At 35.6% G+C, this 13,974-nt stretch overlaps 1 protein-coding gene across 1 annotated transcript in view; it reads right to left on the reverse strand.

The window, feature by feature from the left end:
- The window catches only part of lamc3 (laminin, gamma 3), a 96,767-nt gene that overhangs the window by 80,576 nt on the left and 2,217 nt on the right, over window positions 1-13,974 (reverse strand). Inside the window, exon 2 of the mRNA XM_016287748.1 lies at window positions 10,319-10,623. Coding sequence (XP_016143234.1) covers window positions 10,319-10,623 — 305 coding nt within the window. The remainder of the gene's footprint in view (window positions 1-10,318; window positions 10,624-13,974) is intronic.

Consider the following 13,974-nt stretch of genomic DNA (forward strand, 5'->3'; position numbering starts at 1 on the left):
GACTTACAAATGAGGACAATGGAAGCAATCAAAATCAACAAAAGAGCAATGAAATGCAAGTGCTCTAACAAGTCTCAGTTAGCTTAACACAGTACACGTAGCAAGGCTTTTTTAAAATTATATAATAAATAAAAAGAAAACAGATAGAATAGAAAAAGAATAGAGCAAGCTAGTGTTAGAGGCCTTTTTTGCTTTTGTTAATTGTATAATAAATAAAAATAAAACAAATAGATAGAATACAAAAAGATTAGAAAAGCTATTAGTTTTTTTTAAAGAAAACAAGCAGTAAATGAACAGAGTGCAAGTCTAAAAGGGACAAGCTTTTTTTTTAGAATTAAGAATAAGAATAGAATTAGAATAGAAAGTGCTAGAGTTAGAGGGTCAAATAAAGATGGAAGAGATGTGTTTTTAGCCGATTCTTGAAGATGGCTAAGGACTCAGCTGCTCGGACACACGCACACGCACACACACACACGCACGCACGCACGCACGCACACACACACACACACACACACACACACACACACACACACACACACACACACACACACACACACACACGTGTACTAGATATCTCTATTTAAAAACAGCAGCAGTGAATGCACTCCGGAAGCAAAGAATTAAGAATGGCTCAGTCAGTTAAAATACTTAAACTTTTCCATGTGTGGTAGATGTTTGTCATTTCCTGTTGTGTTCTCTCATTTTTCCCCAAAATATCTTATTTAGCTATCTTACATGAACCGCACTCAGCATAGTCATAACATCATAAACTTTAAGTCCAACCAGACAGCTAAAATATTAAAAACAGAGTATCTGAGATCTTTCCCAAATATAAACAACAGAAAATGTAGCAAGTTTTTGGATCTAGGTAAGCGGTGCCTTTCATGTGGAAACAGGGGGAGAATTTATTCCCCCAGAAGCATCTGATCACAGCAGTCAGACTGGGGCTGCTATAAATAAAACTGAGCTGTAAAAAGAAACTTGGTGGCAGTGGAAAGTTCAGGGATTCGGACTTTAGAAAAGAGGGGCGGCAAGAAAATTAAAAAGACACTTGACTTCCCCTCTGTTTCACAGAGTGGCTAAATCACTACTTCCACTCTCTAATTGCAGAGTGAAAGAATGAATGATTAAAGTAATGAGTGCAAATGGAGATAAATGGAGGCAGGAGTTCAAGTGTGTGTGTTTGTGTGGGACAGAGAAGAAACAGTAAAAAGTGAAGTGTTCATGCAAAACCTTGACTCAGTATCTCAGATTAGATCATGTCACAATACTATAATATGAAGTATTTGTAATTCATCAGTCATTGTTTTTATGTATGAAACCAGATTGGTAGCCTTTTGAATTGAGCTGAAATTTGTATTACTGCAAACAGTGAACTGAATTGCAATTCAAATCTGAAATTTACAAAGTACACTCTTAAAAATAAAAGTGCTTCACGATGCCATAGAAGAACCTTTTTGTCTAAATGGTTCCATAAAGAACCTTTAACATCTGAAGAACCTTTCTGTTTCACAAAAGGTTCTTTGTGGCAAAAGAAGGTTCTTCAGATTACAAAAAGGTAAGAAAGAGATGGTTCTTTAAAGAACCTTTGACTGAATGGTTCTTTGTGGAACCAAAAATGGTTCTTCTATGGCATCGCTTGAAGAACCTTTTGAAGCACCTTTATTTTTAAGAGTGTAGAATCGAGATGAACTGAGATATAAAACCGTTCACGCAATAATTGTAATTTTTGATAAGAAAAGGTCTCGAAGGCATATAGTTCTTAAAGGTGTAGACAGATCTGTTATGTCACCTATAGAATTTTGCACATATTTTTTTATGTACACTGTACATCTTTATATTTAACAAATTGATCGACCAGTGTGGAAAAACACATTTCCCTGAAGGCATTACTTGTAAATTTCTCTGAATTGCAATTCAGTAAATTATACTTCCTGTCATTCCAACACAACTTCCTGCAGGGTGTGGTCAATTCAACTCAAATTCCAACTGATGAATTTAAATCTGTATTTTGCACATCCCTAGAATGCAATGTGACAAAAAAAAATTAATCAAGTATAGAGGCCTATTCACACCAAGAACACAGATCATAACTATAAAGTAAACGCTAACACTTTATATAAGGAAAAAACATATTAGCTATTAACTAAGAGCTCTCCCTCAATAAATCCCCGATTTGCTGCTTATTGATAGGTAGTTACATCAGTAATTCTGTTTAGGTATGGGGTAGGGTTAAGGGATTGGAAATATGGTCATGCAGAATAAGTAATATGTATAAGTATATAATAATAAGTACTATTAAACAGCCAATATTCTAGTAATATGCATGCTAATAAGCAACTAGTTATTAGTCAATAGTGTTCCCTAATCTAAAATTCACCAAAATACACCTGACTTTAAAGTATCTAACATTTAATTCTTGGTGTGAACAGGTTTTAAATTATTTGGCACAGTTTTAAAAAATGTTGCTGACTCTGAATATATGCATAATGCATTTTTTTTGGTAAAACATTTCCTACAGTGCATCCTATTTCAGTGTTAGATCTGCATTAACCTACTTTAATGAAACCAGAAGTTCAACATTCTCATAAGTGATTATTTTCAGCTCTCATCTCATTTATTTCCATCCTTCTTGCTCTCTGCATTCCCTCATGTCAATCACAGGAAATCAAGTAAATTAATTAAAATAACTAGGCTAGCAACAGGGTGTCATTTGGGTAATTGGAGAATCTTAGTTCTTCTTCCATCTGCAGACGATCTATTTCCACTTGCAGAGAGCCCATTATGAGAAGCAATACAGATGCATGTGTGAGAAATAGATTCTAAGCCAGGGCTATTCAATTGGCGGCCCGCCATTCATCTTCATCCGGCCCAAGGGGAGAGTACACGCAGGTCGCACATTACACCTTGAATTGTTTTTGCTCTAATTAGCACTGGCCTGGGTGAAAATAAAGGATGAGAGAAGCAACAACAACAATCGCAAATTAACATCAATGAATGGCAGTGCTGACAAGTGCTTGTGTAAGGGGGTTATGATGACATATCCACAACTCTAGTTTATTAAAGGAGTATAAAGGCGGTGTTGTCCGTCATAAATTCTGTCAAGAAATAGTGCAGACACTGGACAAAGATGATTATCGAACGGAATCTGAAAGACACGCCAGTAGAGCTTCCATGGACAAAAACAGAATTATGTCAAAACGCTGGGTTTTGGCGAGTGACCTCGTAAACACGGTCTTCAATGAGTTATAAAGAGTTGGGAGAAATCGGATGTGTGTCAGATACGCGTCATGTGCATCAGATTTTAAAGTGACAGCGCTGCTTTTAAAGTGAAATCTGATGAAGTCTCATTGATGTAAATCATAGAACAAAAGAAAAGAAATCACTCGACTGCTCTAGTCACTGATTAAGTTGTGTAGCTTGAATAAAGATGAATGTATGCATATACAATTTCTGGTTTATGTGAAGATTGATTTAAGTTCACTTTAATTAAAAGTTAAAAATTATATTTTTCAGAACTTACTAAATGTTAAAAATAATGGCTTTCAATTATACTGTAATGTTGAACTGCTATAATTAATGGCTAAAATTGAGGGGAAAATGCATTTAATAGAGACATCAGTAGCAGTATTGCATTGTTATCAAAAATACCATTGTTAATAATAGACTACTTAGTAAAAAGATGCCATTAAACACATATTTAAAATATACCATCTTTATATTGTTTCTACATTAATTTGGAGGTTCAATGTGAAATTATGACAATATAAATATATTAATATGCAGTTAATTACAATTAATTATAGAAAAATGTGTGAACAATTCGTTTTTGTATTATTCTAATCAATTCACAGACAGCACTAATGTTAACCTTTTATAGATGTTGGTGTTGATAATATTATATATTTTACTGCTGAATATGCATTTAAATTTAATTTCTAATTTTATAGGTCCCTCAGAAAGAGATCGGGACAGCCACCCACCCCCTTGGCCCCCTTCAAAATTTCAGTTCAATAATCCGGGCCCTCAATTAAAACTAATTGAATAGCCCTGTTCTAAGCTATAGTCATTATAAACAGATCGAACAAAAACAAGCTTCACTGAATAAAGTGGTTCTTGTCAGATCTCCTGATCTCACTCCACTGGCTCAAATATGCAGCCATAATTAAATTTAAGGTTTTGACGCTGGCTTTCCACTGGAATAGCACCTCCTCACCTCAATTCATGCCAGTTCAGGTAACCTAATGAACAACATGACAAAAAGTCCAAAACTTCACCACCTCTGTTCCTCTCTGGTGGAATGAGCATCCAACTCATCCTGAATTGCTGAGGCATCTTTCAAGAAGCATCTGAAGAAACATCTCTTCCGCAGGCACTTAACCACACCAAAACCTTAAACCAATGCACTTATGGACATGCACCCAAACATCTCTGCATTTCTCCTCTTCTATAGCTTGCTTCATAATTTAATTTTCTAATAAACCTGGCATTGTATATTACGAATATTGCTGGCTCTTTGATGAACTGACCTGGATAAAAGCATCTGCTAAACGCATAAATGTAAATGCTTAGCCAGCCTTCAGGATCCAAGTCCATAGTGGAAGACACACTGGCAATGTGTGTACATGTAAACACATATGCTGATTACTATGTACCTCAGCCCAGCAGCTGGACTACATCAAGTCAAGCACTCTCTTCCAGTCCCTCTTCTTTTTTGTGGTGCCACTGGAGTCCTCTTACATACTCATTAAAAAAAAACAATTCATCTCCCATCTGTGTGATAGGGAGATTATATTTCACACATCAGGCAACAAGACTCAATCACAAGAAGCCAAACTGTTATCTCTTCTTTTAAATAAAATGACATCCCCTTATTTTCTGTTACTCCCTCTCATGTCCTCATCTAGTGGCTTTTACTTTTGTAAACAGATGGGCTGGCTGTTTTTCTTTGAAAACTTGAGAGAAACGAGAATGATGAAAAGATTGAAAGTGAAAAAGCTTTTGCCTAAAATGGGCTTGTTCACAATTCCACAACAAACCTTAGTAGGTCCAACTGCTGAATGTCAAGGACCATGTTTACCCCATTAACATCTATTTTTTTTATAAAAAATATAAGATCAGCACTTAATACAGGTGTAAATGGGGCCTCAAACATTCTGTGACTGGATATTAGCCACCTACTAATATGTGATCATTATGAGACACAAATGAAAACAAGTGATTCAAACTTTGCTGCATTGTACTAAAACATATATTACAGTCAAAATCACAGACTAAAATCCTTATCCTTTCAATCGTTTTTTTCCCCTGCTCACTTGTAACATCTTTTGTTTTAATCTTACCGACAATAATCATGCAATGTAATTATTTACAAAAGATAATTTTTTTAGAAAGCTGCACTCAAACACCTTATGGGGAATTATATGCACATCAATTTCAATTGGAATGACCCTTCTGTTAGCAAGAACACATTCTTTCCCTTCCATCCATTTCTTTTTACAAAAAAATAGATGTGGAGGCGGTGAGCTCCTGTTCTGAGTGCTCTTCTTGCAGGTACTGATCATCTAATATCCTGTCAAATCTGCTTTGAAATTCTTCAACTTAGACACTTTAATGTTCCAGTCAGAATATATTTTTTTGAAGGTCACATTACAGGCCTTGTAAACATTTTGGAATGTCTTCAACATAATTTAACTTTTAAATGATTTTCAAATGCCTTTTATGTACATTTTATTGATTTAACTAGGCTCAATAAAAATTCATTGTAAAAAAAGAAATGATTAATTAACAAATAATGAAAATCAAATCATTTTATTATTTATTGTGTAAAATTTACATAATTTCTGTAAAATAATAATACTAATAATAATAAATTGTCATTTTCCATCACAATTTTATCAAAACATGCAAAACATATGAAAATATTATTTTAAAAAAGAGTTTGTAATTTCATTATAAACATGTTAAAAATTTCATTTCTACCACATAATGCTAGTAACCACAATACATAATCTCAGATATTTTGGAGGTGACACTGCAGTTTAAAATGTTTATTACTCTGAAACAAAATGAAAAAACGAAAGAACTTTTCTGTCAAGTATGTGTATGTGGTATTGGAAATTGCTGCTAGACAAATAAACTGGTGAGAGCGTGAAACAAGAGTTTATTTTCTTCAGAACCAAATGTCTATAGTAGCAGAAACACCCATATATATACAGTATGTGTATTCATATACTGTATCAAATAGTTGGGTGAGCTCTGGCAGTTGCCTGTCACTTGTGATTTCCTGAACCTCATCTGACGGCTGTGACTGCATCACTGTGTAGAAGAAGCTCCCTAGAAATCTTTGGAAAAGGTTGCAGGCTGTATTTAGTAGCACGGCATGCTGAGCACACTCATGTTTAGCCATGAGATTCTGTTGTGAAAGTGTGAAAGTTAGAGAAGCTTGACAGTGAGGTATATTTCCCTTAAAGCTTTCCTCTGGAACAACAAAGCACACCCATCTACATATCTAAAGGCCAAGGAGAGGAGCCGCTAACTAAAACAGCAAGTTACTGTCAACAAGTCATGAAGATATATATTTTGCACGCATATGCACTGTAAATGCCTCAGGTTTACATTATAAGTTGTTCATGTTTATATCTGGCATGCTAAAAGATGTATCCAGATGGGTTAAATATAAACCGTATTATTGCATTATATGTTATCATAAAATAACCATGATATACCTGTAACACAGGACTCTGGTCGAAGTTGTAGGCACTGGGTCGTCCCTCCAATGTGGAGAAGGCCACATTTCCGCCAGTTAGAGGTGAGATGTCACTAAATTCATCTGTGCAGAGTGCCGTCCTTTCATTCTCGCCTGGACGTATAAAGCCCTTATTGTCCCTCCCATACATCTTGTGACAGGAAGCGCTGTAATATTGGTACGGTTGCCATGGTCCATTCTCCTCGGTACGCTTGTAGATGGCGAAGCTCTCCGGTCGGCTGGTGTAGAACTTCAGACGGACATATGTGATCTCAAAGGCCTTGCCTTGGAAAAACAACAACAATGTTAATGTCATTACAATTTTTATGGACAGGTCCCACAGAATTCAGTACCTTTATAGTTGTTGTAGCCTAATAATTAAAGTCCATGTCATTAAAGATTTACATCTACGTCCTTTCATTTTTATCAGGTCAGTGGGAAAATGCATTTAATAGAGACATCAGTAGCAGTATTGCATTGTTATCAAAAATACCATTGTTAATAATAGACTACTTAGTAAAAAGATGCCATTAAACACATATTTAAAATATACCATCTTTATATTGTTTCTACATTAATTTGGAGGTTCAATGTGAAATTATGACAATATAAATATATTAATATGCAGTTAATTACAATTAATTATAGAAAAATGTGTGAACAATTCGTTTTTGTATTATTCTAATCAATTCACAGACAGCACTAATGTTAACCTTTTATAGATGTTGGTGTTGATAATATTATATATTTTACTGCTGAATATGCATTTAAATTTAATTTCTAATTTTATAGGTCCCTCAGAAAGAGATCGGGACAGCCACCCACCCCCTTGGCCCCCTTCAAAATTTCAGTTCAATAATCCGGGCCCTCAATTAAAACTAATTGAATAGCCCTGTTCTAAGCTATAGTCATTATAAACAGATCGAACAAAAACAAGCTTCACTGAATAAAGTGGTTCTTGTCAGATCTCCTGATCTCACTCCACTGGCTCAAATATGCAGCCATAATTAAATTTAAGGTTTTGACGCTGGCTTTCCACTGGAATAGCACCTCCTCACCTCAATTCATGCCAGTTCAGGTAACCTAATGAACAACATGACAAAAAGTCCAAAACTTCACCACCTCTGTTCCTCTCTGGTGGAATGAGCATCCAACTCATCCTGAATTGCTGAGGCATCTTTCAAGAAGCATCTGAAGAAACATCTCTTCCGCAGGCACTTAACCACACCAAAACCTTAAACCAATGCACTTATGGACATGCACCCAAACATCTCTGCATTTCTCCTCTTCTATAGCTTGCTTCATAATTTAATTTTCTAATAAACCTGGCATTGTATATTACGAATATTGCTGGCTCTTTGATGAACTGACCTGGATAAAAGCATCTGCTAAACGCATAAATGTAAATGCTTAGCCAGCCTTCAGGATCCAAGTCCATAGTGGAAGACACACTGGCAATGTGTGTACATGTAAACACATATGCTGATTACTATGTACCTCAGCCCAGCAGCTGGACTACATCAAGTCAAGCACTCTCTTCCAGTCCCTCTTCTTTTTTGTGGTGCCACTGGAGTCCTCTTACATACTCATTAAAAAAAAACAATTCATCTCCCATCTGTGTGATAGGGAGATTATATTTCACACATCAGGCAACAAGACTCAATCACAAGAAGCCAAACTGTTATCTCTTCTTTTAAATAAAATGACATCCCCTTATTTTCTGTTACTCCCTCTCATGTCCTCATCTAGTGGCTTTTACTTTTGTAAACAGATGGGCTGGCTGTTTTTCTTTGAAAACTTGAGAGAAACGAGAATGATGAAAAGATTGAAAGTGAAAAAGCTTTTGCCTAAAATGGGCTTGTTCACAATTCCACAACAAACCTTAGTAGGTCCAACTGCTGAATGTCAAGGACCATGTTTACCCCATTAACATCTATTTTTTTTATAAAAAATATAAGATCAGCACTTAATACAGGTGTAAATGGGGCCTCAAACATTCTGTGACTGGATATTAGCCACCTACTAATATGTGATCATTATGAGACACAAATGAAAACAAGTGATTCAAACTTTGCTGCATTGTACTAAAACATATATTACAGTCAAAATCACAGACTAAAATCCTTATCCTTTCAATCGTTTTTTTCCCCTGCTCACTTGTAACATCTTTTGTTTTAATCTTACCGACAATAATCATGCAATGTAATTATTTACAAAAGATAATTTTTTTAGAAAGCTGCACTCAAACACCTTATGGGGAATTATATGCACATCAATTTCAATTGGAATGACCCTTCTGTTAGCAAGAACACATTCTTTCCCTTCCATCCATTTCTTTTTACAAAAAAATAGATGTGGAGGCGGTGAGCTCCTGTTCTGAGTGCTCTTCTTGCAGGTACTGATCATCTAATATCCTGTCAAATCTGCTTTGAAATTCTTCAACTTAGACACTTTAATGTTCCAGTCAGAATATATTTTTTTGAAGGTCACATTACAGGCCTTGTAAACATTTTGGAATGTCTTCAACATAATTTAACTTTTAAATGATTTTCAAATGCCTTTTATGTACATTTTATTGATTTAACTAGGCTCAATAAAAATTCATTGTAAAAAAAGAAATGATTAATTAACAAATAATGAAAATCAAATCATTTTATTATTTATTGTGTAAAATTTACATAATTTCTGTAAAATAATAATACTAATAATAATAAATTGTCATTTTCCATCACAATTTTATCAAAACATGCAAAACATATGAAAATATTATTTTAAAAAAGAGTTTGTAATTTCATTATAAACATGTTAAAAATTTCATTTCTACCACATAATGCTAGTAACCACAATACATAATCTCAGATATTTTGGAGGTGACACTGCAGTTTAAAATGTTTATTACTCTGAAACAAAATGAAAAAACGAAAGAACTTTTCTGTCAAGTATGTGTATGTGGTATTGGAAATTGCTGCTAGACAAATAAACTGGTGAGAGCGTGAAACAAGAGTTTATTTTCTTCAGAACCAAATGTCTATAGTAGCAGAAACACCCATATATATACAGTATGTGTATTCATATACTGTATCAAATAGTTGGGTGAGCTCTGGCAGTTGCCTGTCACTTGTGATTTCCTGAACCTCATCTGACGGCTGTGACTGCATCACTGTGTAGAAGAAGCTCCCTAGAAATCTTTGGAAAAGGTTGCAGGCTGTATTTAGTAGCACGGCATGCTGAGCACACTCATGTTTAGCCATGAGATTCTGTTGTGAAAGTGTGAAAGTTAGAGAAGCTTGACAGTGAGGTATATTTCCCTTAAAGCTTTCCTCTGGAACAACAAAGCACACCCATCTACATATCTAAAGGCCAAGGAGAGGAGCCGCTAACTAAAACAGCAAGTTACTGTCAACAAGTCATGAAGATATATATTTTGCACGCATATGCACTGTAAATGCCTCAGGTTTACATTATAAGTTGTTCATGTTTATATCTGGCATGCTAAAAGATGTATCCAGATGGGTTAAATATAAACCGTATTATTGCATTATATGTTATCATAAAATAACCATGATATACCTGTAACACAGGACTCTGGTCGAAGTTGTAGGCACTGGGTCGTCCCTCCAATGTGGAGAAGGCCACATTTCCGCCAGTTAGAGGTGAGATGTCACTAAATTCATCTGTGCAGAGTGCCGTCCTTTCATTCTCGCCTGGACGTATAAAGCCCTTATTGTCCCTCCCATACATCTTGTGACAGGAAGCGCTGTAATATTGGTACGGTTGCCATGGTCCATTCTCCTCGGTACGCTTGTAGATGGCGAAGCTCTCCGGTCGGCTGGTGTAGAACTTCAGACGGACATATGTGATCTCAAAGGCCTTGCCTTGGAAAAACAACAACAATGTTAATGTCATTACAATTTTTATGGACAGGTCCCACAGAATTCAGTACCTTTATAGTTGTTGTAGCCTAATAATTAAAGTCCATGTCATTAAAGATTTACATCTACGTCCTTTCATTTTTATCAGGTCAGTGATGATGGGCCAAACTGAGAGTGAGCAGGTGGAAGATTAAGCCAAAAGAATATTAAGGATGATAAAGGAAAAGAGGATGAGGATGCTTTATCCAATTTAGAGCGTAAAGTAGCTTTCTTGTGTGTCTGTCGAGAATATGTGAGATTTGAGAAAATGGCATACTTGGTGGTACTTTGTCAGTTTAATTGCTGCTCGAATAAAATTGGAGAGTTCCTGAGAAGTCTTTAACCCTGGGTTGCTCCAGGGGGACTGTTCCTGCAGCCAGTGCAATGAAAGAGATACAACTGTGACAAATAACACAGTTACTTTGTTTAAATCCGTTTATATTTTGTCAAAAGAAAATTCTACTGTTGTTCTGCCGTATATTGCAATTTGCTACCATTCCTGTAAAACTAATATGTTTATCACCAGAGTTGCTGCCAGAAGATCACTGGGTCGTCATCAACTAATAAAGCCCACAGCTGGCATCTGACTGCATGAGGTCTCATTAAACAATAATAACACGAATGTACTGATAGGCTATACAGACGAACAGCGCGACTGCCATTGTGATATTGCTTGTACACAAATGAAAAAAAATATATAAACTTTCGTTTCAGACACATTTAGCAGTTACATTGTCTAGTCTTTCTCCACCAGCCAAAATATGTCCAAACACTGTAATGGTGTTTGAATCAGTGTTTTCGAATGAATCGGTTAAGTAACTATCTTTATGAGTGAATCATTCAGTATGACTCACTCATACAGTATATGCAATAGTAGTTCGAAATAGCACACAAGCAAACTCTTACCATTTTCTTATAAAGATATAGTACGAGTGGTATGATAATATGCTATTCCAACTTCAAACAGTCACTTATTTGTTAATGAATTCATCAGTTTTTGAATGAATCGGTTCAGTGAATGAATCAATGACTCACTCATCAAGACTCAATTCACTTGTCGCCACCTATTGGCAAAATGATGTAGGCCTAAGCATAAAGAGTCCCTACTACAAAAAGGATATTTCATCATAATTTCAGTCATATATTACATAGACACGCTCACCCACACCATTTTGGTTGCCATGTTGAATTCATTTAAGCATAATTTCATCTCAGCATGCGAGAAGATTATCTTGGCTGGAAAAGAAAGAAAGGAAGGAAATGGAGAAAAAACAGGCAGGAGCAAAATAAAAATAAAACAAGAGTTGGTCTCCAGTTCTAATCTTGATGATGAAACTGTCTGGAACAAAACAAAAATCACTCAGCTGGACTTGAATTGAATATATACATACATATAATGTGTTTGTCACCCACAGGTTTAATGCGTATTCTTATGTTCCTCCATAGAAAGCCACCATAATTTGTGCTACAGCTGTTATCACAGAAAGAATGAGTAGACTAAACTTATCTGTGTATATGTGTGGGTGTGTTTAGTTCTGAACTCGACTGAACCTGACCAGACTCAATATTTATAAATAAACTGTAAAATAGTCATGCATAGTAAAACTGGAATGATATTTTCTTTTATTATGATTTGGATTGGTGGACATGATGGTAAACACTATAAATGAATGCATAACAAATTCCTGTTAACATTTGTAATTTTCAGTGCACTATATTGGCTTGAACTTAAAGATATGCACATTGAGTTTGCAGACCAACCAGAAAAAGTTCAGTTATTAACTGTGTTCTTCTAGCATCTACATACGTAACATTTCTAAGTGCACTTGGTCTAAACACTTTGTTAAAACGGTCTGATTTGCACACGACAATGTTCAGTTTAAGTATTTTGCAGCAAACATCTGCATCTCATATCGGACCTTTGAACATCTTTGAATGAAAACCACAATGGAAACCAGATGTGGAAACATTCCTTAGAAGTCTGCAAGTGTGTGTTTGTGTATGTTTACATGTGTGTGTGGGAAAGACCTGACCTGCCACTGGACCTCTGCTGCTTTTTGTGTTTGTCTTATTCTTTTTAGTGTTTTCTGTACCTCCCCCATCACTCTCTCTGCTGTGTGTGTGTGTGTGTGTGTGTCTGTCTGTGTCGACCTCCCTAGGATATACGTATCTGTTTGGTTTGGAAATGTGAGAAGGCCTTTCATAGACACCCAACTGCAAGGCATCTTTGAATCAGAGAAAACACAAGAACATACACATTTATGCCTGATTAGCCTGTTGAAACATAATGCCCTTTCATCTCTCACTTTCATAAATTTGCTTCCAAGAGAATCACCAAATCACATCTATTTTTTTAATGTGCAGAAGCTGAAAGCTGTTATGAAAATAACCACAAGGTACACATGCACTGTTATTTCAGTTAGCAGCAATAGTTTTATGAGAAGAGAATCCGGATGACAGATGTTTGTTTTCACTATGAATCAACGGTTTTGGTATTGACAGTCCTTGAGAATAATAAGAAAAAAGATGCAAAGATATGCTCAATACTGTAGTGTAACTCTAGAGTCGCCTTCATAGCCAAACTTTTGACTACAACCAAGTCTGCTTCACATTGCAGCTTAGAACCGCCCACTGAGACAGGAAGAAACCTTCTGTAGCCTGTAACATGTAAAGAGACCATCCACAGTTTGTTTGTGTGTGTGTGTGTGTGTGTGTGTTTCAAACTGATTTTATAACATCACGTTATTGCATTTACATATTTGCAGACACATGTCTTGAAATCTGTTTACACTACATTCAGGATATACATTTTATAAGTTTGTGCATTCCCTGGGAATTGAACCCATGACTTTGTCCTTACCCTTAAATATGTCTTTAGGTATCTGTTATAAAAGCTATTTCTTTTATACAAAATTTGCAACAGTGTATAATATAGAAAAACAGAGCATTTGCAGCGCTGCGCATTTAGGGTTGCAAAATTTAAGTACTATTTTTTTATACAGAAAGTGAAAGTTTTACAGTCAAGATAAGTTAAGAAATGTCACTATTTGACCATTTAAATGCTGTAGTAAACATTCATGTCAAAGTTATGTTTTAACATGACCTAATTAAAAATAAAACAAAAAAACACACATATACAGCATAAAATGTTACGCCAATAAGACAATAATGATGAAACAGCTCTGGAAACACTTAATAATAATAATTTTTGTACAGTTCATTGAATAGGCTATAGGTTCATTGAATAAGCCAATTTTTTTCTATTAAGAACAATAGAAAAAGTTTGACCCCCCCCCCCCCCCCCCCCCCCCCCCC

This window comes from Sinocyclocheilus grahami, unplaced genomic scaffold (genome assembly GCF_001515645.1).
Source record: "Sinocyclocheilus grahami isolate Dianchi unplaced genomic scaffold, SAMN03320097.WGS_v1.1 scaffold12.1, whole genome shotgun sequence".
In the NCBI taxonomy this organism is placed as follows: Eukaryota; Metazoa; Chordata; class Actinopteri; order Cypriniformes; family Cyprinidae; genus Sinocyclocheilus; species Sinocyclocheilus grahami.